This window comes from Aquarana catesbeiana, linkage group LG02 (genome assembly GCF_042186555.1).
Source record: "Aquarana catesbeiana isolate 2022-GZ linkage group LG02, ASM4218655v1, whole genome shotgun sequence".
NCBI classification, from domain to species: Eukaryota; Metazoa; Chordata; class Amphibia; order Anura; family Ranidae; genus Aquarana; species Aquarana catesbeiana.
Genome location: NC_133325.1, coordinates 40,001,384 through 40,020,535, shown reverse-complemented (window position 1 = coordinate 40,020,535; position 19,152 = coordinate 40,001,384). Strand labels below are relative to the sequence as shown.

Sequence of the window (19,152 nt, the reverse complement as noted above, 5' to 3'; positions counted from 1 at the left end):
TTCATGATGCTGTTTGCTCAGTAAGGTTCTCTAACAAACCTCTGAGGGCTTCACAGAACGGCAGTATTTATACTGAGATTAAATTACACACAGGCGGACTCTATTTACGAATTAGGAGACTTCTGAAGGCAATTAGTTCCACTAGATTTTAGTTAGGGGTATCAGAGTAAAGGGGGCTGAATACAAATGTACCCCACACTTTTCACATATTTATTTGTAAAAAATGTTGAAAACCATTTATCCCTTTTCCTTCCATTTGACAATGATGTGCCACTTTGTGTTGATCCATCACATAAAATCCCAAAATACATTTTGTTTTTGGTTGTAACGTAACAAAATATGGAAAATTTCAAGGAGTATGAATTCTTTTTCAAGGCACTGTACATACACACAATGTGGAGAGTTGGGTGCTCTCAAAGAAGAAGAAATAAAGCCAATAATGCAGAGCATTGACGACAGGCATGTACAGGACTTGAAATGAGAATACATATAAAGTTGCAGGTTTAATGGTGACCAGCATAGAGAGACAGTGTGAAAAAAAAAAAAAAAATGATCCTGTCAAAAGGCTGCATGTATAGCAGCCAAGACATTTGGTTTTAGTGAAGCTGTTGATAAATGGGGAGATCAGAATGTAGTAGAAAGTCTGTGTCCCTGGTGGTAGCAAGTCTTTAGTGGAGTTGTATCGGCAAGAGCGAGAGATTGCTAGCAGTGATCGGCCTGGAAGAAGTCATTGCTTCCTTAAAGTGTTGCTGAACCCAGGACCCTGTATTCACTATATCTGGTCTCCCTAGGAGCCTGCAGTCACTATATCTGGTCTCCCCAGGACCCTGCAGTCACTATATCTGGTCTCCCCAGGACCCTGCATTCACTATATCTGGTCTCCCTAGGAGCCTGCAGTCACTATATCTGGTCTCCCCAGGACCCTGCAGTCACTATATCTGGTCTCCCCAGGACCCTGCAGTCACTATATCTGGTCTCCCCAGGACCCTGCAGTCACTATATCTGGTCTCCCCAGGACCCTGCAGTCACTATATCTGGTCTCCCCAGGACCCTGCAGTCACTATATCTGGTCTCCCCATGACCCTGCAGTCACTATATCTGGTCTCCCCAGGAGCCTGCAGTCACTATATCTGGTCTCCCCAGGAGCCTGCAGTCACTATATCTGGTCTCCCCAGGAGCCTGCAGTCACTATATCTGGTCTCCCCAGGACTCTGCATTCACTATATCTGGTCTCCCCAGGACTCTGCATTCACTATATCTGGTCTCCCAAGGAGCCCTGCATTCACTATATCTGGTCTCCCCAGGAGCCTGCATTCACTATATCTGGTCTCCCCAGGACTCTGCATTCTCTATATCTGGTCTCCCCAGGAGCCTGCATTCACTATATCTGGTCTCCCCAGGACTCTGCATTCACTATATCTGGTCTCCCCAGGAGCCTGCATTCACTATATCTGGTCTCCCCAGGAGCCTGCATTCACTATATCTGGTCTCCCCAGGACTCTGCATTCACTATATCTGGTCTCCCCAGGAGCCTGCATTCACTATATCTGGTCTCCCCAGGTGCCTGCATTCACTATATCTGGTCTCCCCAGGAGCCTGCATTCACTATATCTGGTCTCCCCAGGAGCCTGCATTCACTATATCTGGTCTCCCCAGGAGCCTGCATTCACTATATCTGGTCTCCCCAGGAGCCTGCATTCACTATATCTGGTCTCCCCAGGAGCCTGCATTCACTATATCTGGTCTCCCCAGGAGCCTGCATTCACTATATCTGGTCTCCCCAGGAGCCCTGCATTCACTATATCTGGTCTCCCCAGGAGCCCTGCATTCACTATATCTGGTCTCCCCAGGAGCCCTGCATTCACTATATCTGGTCTCCCAAGGAGCCCTGCATTCACTATATCTGGTCTCCCAAGGAGCCCTGCATTCACTATATCTGGTCTCCCAAGGAGCCCTGCATTCACTATATCTGATCTCCCCAGGAACCTGCATTCACTATATCTGGTCTCCCCAGGAGCCTGCATTCACTATATCTGGTCTCCCCAGGAGCCTGCATTCACTATATCTGGTCTCCCAAGGAGCCCTGCATTCACTATATCTGGTCTCCCAAGGAGCCCTGCATTCACTATATCTGGTCTCCCAAGGAGCCCTGCATTCACTATATCTGGTCTCCCAAGGAGCCCTGCATTCACTATATCTGGTCTCCCAAGGAGCCCTGCATTCACTATATCTGGTCTCCCAAGGAGCCCTGCATTCACTATATCTGATCTCCCCAGGAGCCTGCATTCACTATATCTGGTCTCCCCAGGAGCCTGCATTCACTATATCTGGTCTCCCCAGGAGCCTGCATTCACTATATCTGGTCTCCCCAGGACCCTGCATTCACTATATCTGGTCTCCCAAGGAGCCCTGCATTCACTATATCTGGTCTCCCAAGGACCCTGCATTCACTATATCTGGTCTCCCCAGGACCCCTGCATTCACTATATCTGGTCTCCCAAGGAGCCCTGCATTCACTATATCTGGTCTCCCAAGGAGCCCTGCATTCACTATATCTGATCTCTCCATTACCTTGCATTCACTATATCTGGTCTCCCACAGTACACAGAACATGTAAATGCGATTATTTTAGTAAATAAAAACTGCTAAATACCTTTTCTCATCAGCAGTTAGAGCAGTTTTGTGACTTCTGTCAGTGTCTGGCCGAGAACTAGTTTAAAGCTTGTGGGAAGAGTTTTCAGTCTCGCCGATTGTCCTATGATGAGGCTGCATGACTCCTGACCCTCTGTCTGGACAGTGCTGATTGGCCCTGTGCCGATTACATGCTCCCTCCCAAGAAATAAAAAAAAAAAAAACACTCTAGCAATACACACCAAACTGAGCATGTGCAGAGAAATCCAAGGTTCCATACTATCAGGAGATGGATTGGGGACTGTGGAAGGAGGAGAGGATCAGAGAATACAGGATCATACAGCCTTCTTACACAATGCAGAGGATTAACCTCTTAGGTTCCACAGTGAGTATAACAAGCATGCTTTACTGCATATACAGACTGATTTTACTTTTTGTGAGTTTAGTAAGACTTTGACTGAACCTACTGTGGTAAACACACACACGTTCATGCTTGTGCACTAATATTTACTAGTTAAAGTGGAATTCCAGTCATTTTTTCATCTTTCCGTCTATTAAATCTTCTGCCCTTGTTGTTTTAACTTTGGATAGTAAAACATTTTTTTTCTGCAAGTAAATACCTTATACAGCCCACTTCCGGTTTCTTGTCCTGGAAAAAGCCTAGGCTTATCACATCATACACAGCTCTCTCTCTCTCTTGTGAGTTTGCCAGAAAGGGGGGGGGGGGGGGGGGTGAGTCATAAGAGGGCCAGTGAGAGCTACAGAGCTGGAGTTGTGCCTCTGTGTGTCTGTGTAAATCCAGCAAGTGAACAGGCAGCAGCTTCAGCTGCCCACAGTTAAAATGGATACAGCCAGACTCAGTGGAGGGAGATTTCTGCAGCATATTTGGCAAGTACAGAACCACAGTATATATAAAATAATATGCAAAGTGGTTGGAGGGAAGCTTCAGAATGGCAAAGATGTTTTTATTACAAATCATGTGAGCAGACCGCAGTTCCTCTTTAACCGCTTTCAGGCCAAGGACGTCATATGACGTCCTTGACTTTCAGTGAGAATATCTGAATGATGCAGCTACAGTCATCATTCAGATATTCTTGTTTGTCACCGGCGATTCTGTGCACCATAAGAACGATCATAGAGGCAGTTCCGCTGCTTGATCGTTCTTCTCCGGGCTCTCCTGTGCCATCAGGCACCCAGAGAAAGAATCGCCCGCCGCCGGATGATGACCATAGGGATTTCCGTTGACCAGATGGTCATCTCTATGACCGTTGGAGGCCCAGGCGCAACGTTACGACATCACGTCCAGGCCGCAGATGTAAATGAAGCCGCGATCGTGGCTGGTAAGCATGAGATCGTGGATTTTTTTTTTTTCCCCGATCTCATGCTTTCCAGCCTGGAGGAGAGATGTGGGGTCTTATTGACCCCGCATCTCTCCATAAAGAGGACCTGTCACACACCATTCCTATTATTAAGGGATATTTACATTCCTTGTAATAGGAATAAAAGTGATTAAAAAAAATGTGTAAAAGTTAAAAAAAATTAAAGTAAAAAAAAAAAAAAAAATTTAAAACGCCCCTGTCCCCGGTACCTCGTGCTCAGAAGCGAACGCACACATATGTAAACGCTGTTCAAACCACACATGTGAGGTATCGCCACAATCGTTAGAGTGAGAGCAGCAATTCTAGCACTAGACCTCCTCTAATTCAAAACATGTAACCTGTAAAAAAAAAAAAAAAATTAAAGCGTCGCCCATGGAGACTTTTAAGTGCCGAAGTTTGGCGTCATTCCATGTGTGCGCAAATTTAAAGCGTGACATGTTGAGTATCTATTTACTCGGCGTAACATCATCTTTCGCATTATACAAAAATAATTGGGCTAACTTTATAGTTATTTTTTAAATCATGAAATTGTCCCCCCCCCCCCCCCCCCCCAAAAGTTTGAAAAATGTGTTACTCAAATACCGTGCGAGGTAAAAAGTTGCAACGACAGCCATTTTATTCCCCAGGGTGTCTGCTAAAAAAAAATATATAATGTTTGAGGGTTCTGAGTAATTTTCTAGCAGAAAAATTATTTTTACATGTAGGAGAGGAGTACCAGAATAGGCCCGGTATGGAAGTTGTTAAGCACGAAGACATCTCTGCTGTACAGTACTACGCAATGTTTGGGATTCACAGTTCTGTTTTTGCAAAGTCAATTTGTAAGCCTGCCAACCCACTGAAAACAATTCAGCCCCTTTTTGTGGCTGCTATTTTATCTCAACAATTGTTAGGCAGGCCATAGATGATATAATTTTTGTTTCCTGCATTCACGGGTTGCAAGAAATAAAATACAGTAGTACCTTGAATTACGAGCATAATTCGTTCCAGGAGCATGCTTGTAATCCTAAGCACTCGTATATCAAAGTGAGTTTCCCCATAGTCAATGGGAACTCAGATAATTTGTTCCACAGTCACTGCTGGTGTATGCAGTACTGTATGTGGCCAGAGGTGCGGGGGCGCCGGAGACACTCTGGAACGGAGCGTCTTTGGCGCCCCCGCACCTCTGGCCACATGCGGTACTGCACACCCCAGAGGCTTGAATCCTGCTAGTCTTGCGAGACAACGCTCGCAAATCGAGTCAGAATTAAAAAAATAAAATAAATAGCTCGTATTGTGAAACACTCGTATACCGCGTTTCTCGCAATCTGAGGTTTTACTGTAGCCTAATTTCACCATCAACCATCACATTGATGGGGGAATTCCTCCCGTGCAGCTATTGTGTTCTCCCGGTGGAGGGATCCACTGGTAATAATAATCACATGTTAAAATCAGACATCAATGGATCAACCAGCCTGCCCATACATGGATTGAATCTCAGCCAGTCGCTGCTGAACTGGCCAAGATTCAAACCATCTATGGCCGCCTTTAGAGGCAGTAAATAGCCGAAGGGACACTGTGGGGGGAGATTTACTAAAACTGGAGCACTCAGAATGTGGTGCAGCTGTGTATGGTAGCCAATTGGCTTCTAACTTCAGCTTGTTCAATTAAACTTTTGGCAATAAAACCTGGAAGCTGATTGGTTTCCATGCAGAGTTGCACCAGATTTTGCACTCTCCAGCTTTAGTAAATAACCCCCATTGTCTCCCCATCTACTAATGCGTACCTTGGTTGTGCTCTTCCACTGTGTTTGTTTCTCTCTTTTTCTGAAATACACCTATTTCTAGTGTGTGTGTGTGTGTGTGTGTGTGTGTGTGTGTGTGTGTGTGTGTCTTTCTCCCTCTCTCTCCCTCTCTCTCCCTCTCTCTCCCTCTCTCTCCCTCTCTCTCCCTCTCTCTCCCTCTCTCTCCCTCTCTCTCCCTCTCTCTCCCTCTCTCTCCCTCTCTCTCCCTCTCTTCTCTCTCTTCTCTCTCTCCCGCTCTTCTCTCTCTCCCGCTCTTCTCTCTCTCCCGCTCTTCTCTCTCTCCCGCTCTTCTCTCTCTCCCGCTCTTCTCTCTCTCCCGCTCTTCTCTCTCTCCCGCTCTTCTCTCTCTCCCGCTCTTCTCTCTCTCCCGCTCTTCTCTTCTCTGCTTTCTCTCCTCTCTCTCTCTCTCTCTCCTTCTCTCTTCTCTTCTCCTCTCTTCTCTTCTCTTCTCTTCTCTTCTCTTCTCTTCTCTTCTCTTCTCTTCTCTTCTCTTCTCTTCTCTTCTCTTCTCTCTCTCTCTCTCTCTCTCTCTCTCTCTCTCTCTCTCTCTCTCTCTCTCTCCCCTCTCTTGTCTCTCTCCGCTCTTTCTTGTCTCGCTTTCTCTCCTCTCTCTCTCCTCTCTCCTCTCTCTCTCCTCTCTCTCTCTCCTCTTTGCTCGCTTGCTCTTTCTTTTCTTTCTCTCTTTTTTTTTTCTCTTTCTTTCTATCTCTTTTCTTTCTTTCTCTCTCTCTTCTCTCTCTGCGCTCTCTCTCCTCTCTCGGCGCTCTCTCTCGATCCCTTCTCTGCTCTCTCTCGATCCCTTCTCTGCTCTCTCTCGATCCCTTCTCTGCTCTCTCTCGATCCCTTCTCTGCTCTCTCTCGATCCCTTCTCTGCTCTCTCTCGATCCCTTCTCTGCTCTCTCTCGATCCCTTCTCTGCTCTCTCTCGATCTTTCTTTTCTCGCTCTCTCTCCTCTTTGCTCGCTTGCTCTCTCGCTCTTTCTTTTCTCCCCCCCCCCCCCCCTTTAGTGAATACCCAGTACTTGGGTATAGGAGTAAATGTGATTCCTCCCATGATGCAGTGCTCAGACCTGAGCAGTCAATCCCCAGGTGTAAGCACTGTCACTTGAGGGAGGGGAGGTAGTAATTAGCCTGCAGGGAAAGCACAATAATTGATTAAAAAAAAAAACAGCACAAAGAAAATGTAAAACAAAAATGCAAACAGCAGCTGAACACACCAGGTCAATCTACAACACCCCAGATGAATAAAGTACAAAATAGTGCAGTGCTAATGAAGAAAAGTTCATAAATAAAAAGCACACAAGATTCCAGATAAAGTGAAGATGTGCCGTTTTTTAAGTGGTTGTAAACCCACATGAAAAAGAAAAAAAGACCTGCAAGACAAAGGCATAATGAGCTAGTAAGCATAGCATACTAACTCATTATGTAATACTCGCCCTGAGATGGAAGCCCCCGCTGTGGTGCCCGTCACTCCCGCATGGGAGCCGCCGGTAATGGCACACTCACTGAAGCAAACAGCATGTGTGTGCCGATGACGTTGGCATATGCAGATACAGGGGATATCTTCTGAACTGTGTAGGTTTAGGAAATATCTGGGATAACTATAGGTAAGCCTTATTATAGGCCTACCTGTAGCAAAAAGTGGATTGTAAGGGTTTACAACCACTTTAAGACAATGGACTCCGTGCCAGAAATATGTAACCTCCACCATAGACACACTTTGTGGCTCACCTCATCGCCAGGGCCCCTGAATTAATAAAGGGTCAAATAGGCTTTCCCATTCTAGGTTCATATCCACAAGCGTAGTCTCAGAAGTCTTCCTGGTGTTAATCACGCAGTACAGCCAAGTTTATTCATACACAGAAATCCCATCAGAATGGCTTGCATACAGATGATCACCAATATCCCGGAACATGGGAATAAATAAAAATAATATAGTGCTCTCTGCTAACAAGCATTTAATCAAGATATAAAAGAATAACACTTCCAAAAAAAGGCACTTCCAATAAGTGCCAGCATACGAGCAGTCCTGCTGGTGAAGTCCCACCCCCTGAGATGTAACGCGTACGGGAAGGAGTTATGTGACGTCACCCGCGGCCATCTCCGTGTGATTTTATATACAAGCGCTCGTATGCTGCCACTTATTGGAAGTGCCTTTTTTGTAAGTGTTATTCTTTCTCTCGATTAAATGCTTGTTAGCAGAGAGCACCTAGGGGTTGATTTACTAAAGGCAAATAGACTGTGCACTTTGCAAGTGTAGTTGCTCCAGAGCTTAGTAAATGAAGTAAGGCTTCACTTGCAAAGAGTACCCAATCATGTGCAAGGAAAATTTAAAAACCGCATTTTTGCTTGCACATGATTGGATAATGGAAGTCGGCAGAGCTTCTGCTTATTTACTAAGCTCTGGAGAAACTGCACCTACAGAGGGCAACTCTTTGCAAAGTGCAGATTCTATTTCCCTTTAGTAAATTAACCCTTGAGTTTCTTATTTATTCCCATGTTGCGGGATATTGGTGATCATCTTGTATGCAAGCAATTCTGATGGGATTTCTGTGTATGAATAAACTTGGCTGTACTGTGTGATTAACACCAGGAAGACTTCTGAGACTACGCTCGTGGATATGCACCCAGTAGGTGACTCTTCGTTAATTCAGCGGTCCTAGTGTTGAGGAGAGCGGCAAAAAGTGTCTATGGTGGAGGTTACACATTTCTGGCACGGAGTCCATTGTCTTAAAGGCATGTGTTCACTTTATCTGGAATCTTGTGTGCTTTTTATTTATGAACTTTTCTTAATTTAGCGCTGCGCTATTTTTTGTACTTTAGTAATTTAGCCTGTGTAAGCTTCAAAGGGGTTTGGACTCCAAGGAGGAACATAGCGATGTCTATTTTTTTTCTCTGGTCTTTAGCTTTAACTGTACAAATAAAGAGCAGCTTGTCATTTTAAGTATGAAAGGTTTAAGTGTTTTTTTTTTTTTTAATTTTTTTTCAGCACTTGTGTGAGTGTCAGTTTGATGACAATCTAAAGTTTAAGAATGCCATTAATGAAGAGGATGCTGATTTGATGCGCATCCAACCAATCGGAAGAGATAAAGACGGCTTAATGTACTGGTACCAACTGGATCAGGACCACAATGTCCGAATTTACATAGAAGAACAGGATGACCAGGACGGATCTACGTGGAAATGCATAGTCAGGTTGGCTTTGTGTGTTGGTCCTTCGTTGTATTGCTGTGCCTATCCAGTAATGTAGTCTAAAGTGCAATGATTTGCTAGAATTCTGTAACCCATAGAGACCAGTTGGAAATCTTCAAGCCTTTTCTACAAAAACAAAATAAATATAAATGCCAAATTTCTACAGTGGCGTTGAGGGATGGGAGGCAATGTGCCCTTGAGGGTCCCCTTTAAACCAGACTTTTAGTGTACTTTTCAGGACCCTACTAATGTAATTTTTGCTTTAAATTTCTACTGAAAAATAGCAATATACTCCATATGCCCACAGCATCATATTGTGGGGAAAATATTTCATTCCCTGCAGATTTTTTAAGTTTGCCCACTTAAAAGAATTGAAGGGCCTATCGTTTTTTTTTGACAATCAAGTTTATTGTGAGTATACATATTGAGGAAGTTACAAGCAAACAGTTATACAACATATGAATATACAGGTAGTAAACAAGTTAGCATAGCAGGGGAAGGTCTACATAGGGTTTGGGGAAGTAGCGTAGTACATCTGTAAGCTTTAGCAAGTAACAGCTGTAAACATTGTGCTAATAGGAGCAAAATATGTGAACAAGGTTACATCACTCGGGTGCTTACAGTGTAATGGTGTCAGTTGTGTGGGAATTCATTCAGGGGGGGTATGCATTTAGGGTGTTTGAGCCAAAGGTCCCAGTTTGCTTGGAATCTAGGGATTTGTAGGTGGGCTTTGGCATGCATGAATTCCATCAGGCAGTGGTTATTCAGAAGAGCAGTTATTTCCGAGCTGGAGGGGGGATGCAGGGATTTCCAGTTCTTGGCAATAGGTAAGCGTGTCACGTTAAGAACATGGGAATTAACTGCGTGAAGGTTGAGGTCAAAGTTCCATGTCAAAGCCCAATAGAACCATGTGTGGAGTTAGGGATACAGGAACTGGTAGGATGGAGAGGAGGAGTTTGGAGAGCATAGTCCATAGCTTGGTTAAGATTGGGCAGTCCCACCATATGTGGAGCGGGGTGCCTGGGGATCCACAGTTTCTCCAAAGATTGGTTGCAGTTGGGTATAAACGGGCAAATTTGGTTGGTGTGAGGTACCAGTTATGGGGTATTTTTTTGGACTGTTTCCCAGTGTTTCAGAGGTGCTTGGAGTGAGCGATTCCATTGCTGGGGAGTGTAGGAGCATCATAGTAATTGTTCCCATTTGAGCATCGTGAGGGATTTAGATGTAGGGCAAGTTTCGGTGAGGAGCTTGTAGCAGAACGAGATTCCACGTTGGGGTGCATCGAGGTTAGAAAATGTTAATACGTGCCATGTCTTTCAGACCATTGAATCTTAGAGAGAATTTAGCGCGTCCTAAGATATTTGAAAAAGTCTTTATGACCTATGTAAAAGGTGGCTTGAAGATTTTGGAATGACCTGAGGGTGGGACCCTGGTAAATGTTTCCGATGGTGGAGATGCTCGTGATGATCCACTCAGTGACATTGATGTCTGGGGTGAGGATGTGGAGGGCTTCCAGTGGTACATGTTTGAGTAGGCATAATGGGATACCCTTAGAGGCTTGTATGGTTGCTTTCCATATCCGGATAGTAGTGTCAAGAAATGAGTGAGTTTCATGATGTTGTAGGAGAAGGGAGGACATGATCAGTTTGGGGTGGGAGGTGAGTGCCGCTTGTTCTATTTGTAACCATTTGGTTTGTCGTGTAGTGTTCCACCAGGTTTTGGCTTGGTCAAGTATTATCGCCTTGTAGTAGGCTGTTAAATCTGGTGCTCCCATCCCTCCAGTAGTGACTGGATTGCATAGAGTGATGCTCTTAAGTCGAGATCGTTTGCTGCCCCATATGAAGGTGGTTATGATGGATTGCAATTGCAGTATTTGTTGTTTGAGAAAGGGTATTAGCAGGGTTCGGAAAACATATAAGACATGGGGTAGGAGATACATTTTAGCGAGGGCGATTTTGCCTACCCAGGAGGCAGTCGTGTGTTTGAGGTCTTGTACGGTTTTCTGCAGTTTGGCTTTAAGATTAATAAGGTTGATAGAACGCAGGTGAGATGAGGGTGTGGTCAGTTGTATGCCCAGGTATGTGAGGGTGGAGTTGGGGGCCCATGAGAAAGACGTGCAGTTGGTAACATTGTGTTTGGTTTGTTGGTCTAGTCCTATGCCTAGCATGCTGGATTTAGAAAAGTTGATTTTATGTATGGGGAGGCTGATTTTGGTCCACTCTTCTTCCTTACAGATCTTCTCTAAATCCTTAATGTTTCTTGACTGCTGTCACCTGGTAACTCGAAGTGTCAGCTCCCTCCATAAATTTTCTATAGGATTAAGGTCTGGAGACTGGCTAGGCCACTCCATGACCTTAATGTGCTTTGCTCCTTTGTTTGCCTTGGTGGTATAATTTGGGTGGTTGTCACGCTGGAAGACCCATCCACGACCCATCTTCAGTGTTCTGGCTGAGGGAAGGAGGTTCTCACCCAAGATTTTACAATACTTGGCCCCGTCTATTTGCCCCTCGGCCTGCGGCAAAGTTGGCCTGTACCTTTAGCAGAGAAACCGTCCCAAAGCATAATGTTTCCACCTCCGTGCTTGACTGTAGGGATGGTGTTCTTAGGGTCATGGTCAGCATTTTTCTTCCTCCAAACACGGTGAGTCGAGCTCAATTTTGGTCTCCTCTGACCACAGCACTTTCTCCCAATCCTTCTCTGAATCATTTAGATGTTCATTGGCAAACTTCAGACAAGTCTGTTCATGAACCTTCTTGAGCAGGAGGACCTTGCGGGTGCTTCAGGATCGCAATCCATGGCTCTGTATTGTGTTACCAATGGTTAGTTTGATGACTGTGGTCCCAACTGCTTTGAGATCATTTACAAGCTCCCCCCGTGTAGTTTTTCTCATGATCATCCTTACCCCATGAGGCGAAATCTTGCATGGAGCTCCAGACTGAGGGCAATTGATGGTTATTTTGTATTTTTTCCATTTGTGAATTATTACTCCAACTGTTGTCTTTTTCTCACAAAGCTTCTTGCCGATGGTCTTGTTGCCCATTCCAGCTTTGTGTAGGTCTAGAATCTTGTCCCTGATGTCTATTGACAGTTCTTTGGTCTTGCCCATGATGGTGAGGTTTGAATGGAAAAAAGATTCTGTGGACAGCTGTCTTTTATACACATAACAAGGTTGTTAGGAGCACCTTTTTACATTGACAGGACTAATATGTGTACCACATGAGCAAATACTGTAGCCAGTCTGTGGGAACCAGAATTATTGTTGGTTGGTAGGGTATCAAATACTTATTTTACTTACTGAACTGCAACTCCATTTATAACATTTGTATCATGTGTTTTTTTTCTGGATTTTTGGTTAACATTCTGTCTCTATCATTTAAAATAATACCTATGATAAAAAAAATTATAGACCCTTCGTTTCTTTGCAAGTGGGCAAACTTACAAAATCTGCAGAGGATCAAATAATTATTTTCCCCACTGTATCTGTACATCTGCACTGTGAGGTCTAAGGCATTGCTGCATCTAACTGCTCATCTCATCAGGTTTGGAGATAGATTTTGGTAATGTCACTACTAGGGCTGGGAGATTTTCTTTAAAAAAAAAAAAAAATCTTCGATTCTCTTAAAAAAAAAAAAAAAAAAACTCGATTCACGATTCGAATCGAGTTTTTTTTTTTTCCTTTGGAAACCGCGCTGGTCCTGAGGCGCTGCGGGCGTGAGCTTTTAGGCGAGGCTTCGGCCTAGTCCGCGGCGTCCGGCCTCGCAGACTAGGCCGAAGCCGCTGCCTCACGGTGTCAGTGCCGGTCCTGAGGCGCTGCGGGCATGGGTTTTTAGGCGAGGCCGCGATGTCCGGCCAAAGCTGCGGACTAGGCCGAAGCCGCAGCCTCGCCTAAAAACTTATGCCCGCAGCGCCTCAGGACCGGAGCGTTGAAAAAAAAAAAATCGATTTGTTTAAATTTTGAATCGATTTGACCTCTCAACTCGATTCAAGATTTGAATCGATTTTTTTCCCCAGCCCTAGTCACTACTGTGCTGTTCACTGTTCTCCTTGCTGATGTGGAAAGGTGTACCTGAGGACCCGCAGTATTCGGATCTACCTGTTTCTGCTTCATTTTGTGCTTTCTAAACCCCTTTTTGGTGGCACATTACTCCTCCAGTCATCAGATTGGTAGTCATTGGAAGGACAGCTCTGACGTGAGAAGGCAAAGCCCTGCCTCAATCTGGTGCAGCTGTGCAAGGTAGCCATTTGACTTCTAAATTCAGCTTGTTCAATTAATTTTTGACACTAAAACCTGGAAGCTGATTGGTTTCTATGCACAGCTACACCAGATTTTGCACACTCCAGTTTTAGTAAATGAACCCCATTATGAAACAAGGCTTAGCACGTCAATAATGGGGAAAAGATCAGCTAAAGGGAGCCCATAGGCCGGTAATGGCGAACCTTGGCACTCCAGATGTTTTGGAACTACATTTCCCATGATGCTCAACTACAATGCAGAGTGCATGAGCATTATGGGACATGCAGTTCCAAAACATCTGGAGTGCCAAGGTTCGCCATCACTGCCATAGGCAATACTGATGAAGGATCCTTTGTGCTCTACTTTTTTTTTTTGGGGGGGGGGGGGGGGGGTACAGCCTCCACACTTCAGTTCCTCTTTGAAATACCACTTTTGATATCCCAGGAGCTAAAAAGACAATAAGCCTAAAAACACCTCCTCTCTGTTGTCACGGGGGCTTTTAGGGAGCCAAGCACTTATTCTTGGGTTCCCTAAAAGTGCCTGGTAGATTTGTCTTGCAGTTGTTACAGAACAAAACCATAATAATGGTAAATTTTATGTTTTTCGTTGCAGGACCAGGAATGAGCTGGCAGAAACTCTGGAACTTTTAAAAGCACAAATAGACCCAGCTTTACTGAAGAAATCTGAGCCACAGGATAGTTCATCTCAAGAATGCCCAAATCCAGAAGATGAGGAACTGAAAGGAGAGAGCGGAGGTATGATGGAATTCCATTGTGTAACATTTATGGTCTTTTTCAATGGATTGTGCAAGAAGCAGTGCAGTAGTACACTTTTCGGTTTAGAGCATTTTCGATTTTGTTAAAGTATAACTCTTGATTTAGAAACCCTGTTGCCGGCTCTTATATCCACAAAAATTTTCCCATAAGATTATATGTGCATTTAACATATTTTAGGCATGTTCTTTACCTGTAAAATGCTGCTGCTGGGTGCCACCATCTTGAATGGAACGTCAGCAGCCCCTGCTGACTCAGAGCTGTCATTCAAGTGACACTCTCTATAGCAGGGATATGCAAACTGTGGCCCTTCAGTTGTTGCAGAACTGCAAGACTCTGGCAGCCACACGCATGAGGCATGATGGGACTTGTAGATTTGCAACAGCTGGAGGCCCACAGGGAAGGGAGAGAAGGCATGCAGAAACTGGGCCAGCACTGAGAGTAGTTGGACACTCCCAGAAAAAGAAGGACCATGATGTGCAAGGAGGGCCGGGGCTGTGCTACAATATAAGGCACTTTGCAAGTAAATAAAATCATGTTTGAAATGGGAAAACATGGCAAGTAAGCAGGAGGAGCTGGTGTAGTAAGGAGGGGTTTGGGTTCCTGGAGGACTGGGCCGACTTCTCAGTCGGTCACCAGTACTATAGAAGGGGGACAGACTGCACCTAAATGAGGAGGGTGCAGATGTGCTGGGAGTAAAGATGGCCAAAAAGTTAGAGTGGTTTTTAAACTAGGTGGGGGGGGGCGCGGAGGGTCCAGAGGTAGAGATAGTCAGCACGGAACATAGTCCAGAGGGTAGTATTGGGGGCATTAGTGGTATGGAATGTGAGAGATGACATCACTAAGGGAGCTAGGGAGAAGGTGGAATCCTTATGGGTAGAGCTCCAAAGGGATGAAGCTAAGGGGAAAAATTACTGGGAGTATGCTATAGACCCCCTAACCTGAGGGAGGAGGGGGAGGCGGACCTCCTATCACAATTTGGATTAGCAGCAAGGATGGGAAGTGTTATTATAATGGGGGATTTTAATTATCCAGACATAGACTGGGCGGAGGGAGCCACGCATTCGTCTAAGGCTCGCCAGTTCTTAAATGTCTTGCAGGACAATTTCATGGGTCAGATGGTAGATGCACCAACTAGAAATAAAGCGTTACTAGATCTACTGATTACCAACAATACAGACCTGATCGCAGATGTGGAAATACGGGGCAACTTGGGTAACAGCGATCACAGGTCAATTGGCTTCAGTATAAATCACACAAATAGGATACATAAGGGAAGTACAAAGACACTGAATTTCAAAAGAGCCAACTTCTCTAATCTACAAACCTTGCTAGAAGATATAAATTGTTGATAAAATCTTAGGAACAAAGAACACGGAGTAGAGATGGGCTCACTTTTAGAGCATATTAAATAAGGGCATTAGCCAGTGCATCCCATTGGGTAATAAATTTAAACAAAAGTCCTGGATGGCTTTTAACTCCAATGTAAAAATGCATATAAAAGCAAAAGAGAAGGCCTTCAAAAAATTCAAGGTTGAGGGATTATCATCAGCATTCAAACTTTAGAAAGAATGCAACAAGAAATGTAAGGGTGCAATTAGGGCGATTAAGATAGAACATGAAAGACACATAGCGGAGGAGAGGGAAAAAAAAAATCCCAAGAAATTCTTTAAGTATGTTAACAGTAAAAAAGGGAGGACAGACCATATTGGCCCCATAAAGAATGAGAAGGACATCTGGTTAAAAAGGATGGGAAGATGGTGAAGGTATTGACTTTTTTCTTCTTCTCAGTCTTCACGAGTGAATCGGGGGGGGAGGGGAGGTGTCTTCAGTAACCAAAACTGCAGTGTTTATTCTCATGACACATCACAGGAAGCACCCTCATGGCTAACAGAGGACAGAATTAGAATTCGACTTGGGAAACTTAACATTAATAAGTCACCATGACTGGATGGCTTGCACTCGAGGGTACTTGGGGAACTCAGTTAAGTAATTGCCAGACCATTGTTCCTTATTTTTACTGACAGTTTACTGACTGGAATAGTACCAGCTGATTAGAGAAAAGCCAATGTAGCGCCAATATTTAAAAAGGGCCCAAAATACATCCCTGGAAATTACAGACCAGTTAGCCTAACATCAATAGTATGTAAGCTCTTGGAGGGGATGATAAGGGACTATATACAAGATTTTAGTAATGGAAAAAGGTATCATTAGCAGTAATCAGCATGGATTCATGAAGAATCGTTCTTGCCAAACCAATCTATTAACCTTCTATAAGGAGGTGAGTTGCCATCTAGATAAAGGATGGCCCAAAGCTGTGGTGTATCTGGATTTTGCAAAAGCACTTGATGCAGTTCCCCATAAACGTTTACTGTACAAAATAAGGTCCGTTGGCATGGACCATAGGGTGAGTACATGGATTGAAAACTGGCTACAAGGGCGAGTTCAGAGCGTTGTGATAAATGGGGAGTACTCAGAATGGTCAGGGGTGGGTAGTGGGGTCCCACAGGGTTCTTTGCTGGGACCAATCCCATTTAATTCGTTCATAAACGACCTGGAGGATGGGGTACAGTACATATTTGCAAACAATACTAGGCTAAGCAGGGTATGTGGAAACCTTCAAGAAGATCTGAACAAATTAATGGGGTGGGCAACTACATGGAAAATTAGGTTTAATGTAGAAAAATGTAAAAGAATGCATTTGGGTGACTAAAATGTATGAATGCAATCTATACGCTGGGGGGAGAACCTCTGGGGGAATCTAGGATGGAAAAGGACCTGGGGGTCCTAGTAGATAATAGGCTCAGCAATGGCATGCAATGCCAAGCTGCTGCTAACAGAGCAAACTGAATATTGGTATGCATTAAAAAGGGGATCAACTCCAGAGATAAAACGATAATTCTCCCACTCTACAAGACTCTGGTCCGGCTGCACCTGGAGTATGCTGTCCAGTTCTGGGCACCAGTCCTCAGGAAGGATGTACTGGAAATGGAGAGAGTACAAAGAAGGATAACAAAGCTAATAAAGGGTCTGGAGGATATTAGTTATGAGGAAAGGTTGCAGGAAATGAACTTATTCTCTCTGGAGAAGAGACGCTTGAGTGGGGATATGATTTCAATATACAAATACCGTACTGGTGACCCCACTATAGGGTTTAAACTTTTTTGAGGAATGGAGTTTAACAAGACACGTGGCCACTCATTAAAATTAGAAGAAAAGAGGTTTAACCTTAAACTACGTAGAGGGTTCTTTACTGTAAGAGCGGCAAGGATGTGGAAAACTATTAGATAAGCACCTGAACGACCGCAACATACAGGGATGTACAATGTAATACTGACATACAACCACAAACATAGGTTGGACTTGATGGACTCGTGTCTTTTTTTCAACCTCACCTACTATGTTTAGGCAATCCAAGAAATAGAGTTGATATATCCAGTACTGATCACCACAGTGATATCACCTGTGATATAAGATAAGGTTGGCTCCTTACCAGATAGTGTGGACCATATTAAATGGTCAACAGCGCATTTAAAATAACCAAGATGTCTTCCTGTCACGCCCCTTACTGCAAACTCTCCTAGAAATGTAATCCAAAGCAAGAAAATGACATCTCGGTGCAATATGTTTTAAAAAATTCAGTATCTTTAATATAAGTGTGCTTACATATTTTCCACAGTAAAATTGCATTAAAAGATGCACAGAGCGGATTGCCGAGCAGGCAATCTCCAAACACCAGTGTTCGGGCACTCAAGTAGAGTAAAGGCATCAGGTGTATGCCCTGCCTGACGCACGTTTTGTCAAAGAATGACGTCTTCAGGGGAATTGGCCTAACTGAGCCAGCTACGCTATCGCTATTTTATTTTTATATATAGGTAGAGAGCGATAGATATATATCTTTATCGGATGGAACTAATTAGTGCTTAACTCATTAGTAAATCATTAGTAAGCAACTCATACAAAATGTTCAACAGAGACCTCTTCTGGATTATAAATACCGCAATCATTAAAAAATTGTACCATATTGTACTCCTCTCGGACTTAAAGCGATGATTTTTATTTTTTTTTAAAGCGGAGTTCCATCCAAAAGTGGAACTTCCACTCAGCCCCCCCCCCCTTTGACAGGTATCCTGATACAGGCTGTGACCTTTGACATCACCACTGGGCTCCCTCCTCCTTCCTCTGCCACCGGGCCACTAGGAGAGAGGAGCGGAGCCTCGCGCATGTGCAGTTGGGTTCCCGGCATAAAGCTGTAAGGCTACACTGCCGGGTTCCCTTATCCACAGTGGCAGCAGCAGCACCCGTCAGCTGATGGAAACATCAACTGCGGTGCCGACATCGCTGAATTCCAGGACAGGTAAGTGTCCGATTTATTAAAAGTCAGCAGCCGCAGTATGTGTAGCTGCTGGCTTTTAATTTTTTCGGCAGGGGACCTCTGCTTTAAGGGTAAGATCTGGGGTCTTTTTGACCTCAGATCTCTCAGCAAAGAGGACTTGCCATGCCTTTTTCTATTACATTCCTTGTAATATGAATAAAAGTGATGCAAAAAAATTAAGTTAAGGGACAGTGTAAAAATAAAAAGTAAAATGAGGAAAAAAAATTTAAAGTGCCCCCGTCCAACCATGCTTGCGCACAGATGCGTCCGCATATGTAAACGGTGTTCAAACCACACATGTGAGGTATCGCTGCAATCGTTCGAGCGAGAGAAATAATTCTTGCACCAGACCTCTGTAACTCAAAGCAGGTAACCTGTAAAAATGTTTAAAGCGTCTTGTATGGAGATTTTTCAGTACCATAGTGGGTCGCTATTCCACTAACGTGCAATTTTAAAGCATGACATGTTAGGTATCTATTTACTTGGCGTAACATCATCTTTCACATTATACACAAAAATTTGGCTTACTTTTTTTTTTTTTTTTTTTTAATGCATTAAAGTGCAGGGTGGATTTGATTTAAATCACGGTTTAAATCATCATTTAAATCGGTAGTAAAAAGGCTTGATTTAAATCAGCTTGGACCGGAAGGATTTGCCCCCTTAATGACTAGGCCATTTTTTGTGAAACGGCACTGCGTTACTTTAATTGACAATTGCGTGGTTGTGCGACGATGTACCCAAACAAAATTGATGTCCTTTTTTCCCCACAAATAGAGCTTTCTTTTGGTG

At 44.1% G+C, this 19,152-nt stretch overlaps 1 protein-coding gene across 2 annotated transcripts in view; it reads left to right on the top strand.

Annotated features, from left to right (window-relative positions):
• RSF1 (remodeling and spacing factor 1) overlaps window positions 1-19,152 on the top strand; it is a 98,923-nt gene that overhangs the window by 31,271 nt on the left and 48,500 nt on the right. For both annotated transcript variants that reach the window (XM_073612809.1, XM_073612810.1), the window contains exons 4-5: window positions 8,779-8,984; window positions 13,828-13,970. In XM_073612809.1, coding sequence (XP_073468910.1) covers window positions 8,779-8,984; window positions 13,828-13,970 — 349 coding nt within the window. The remainder of the gene's footprint in view (window positions 1-8,778; window positions 8,985-13,827; window positions 13,971-19,152) is intronic.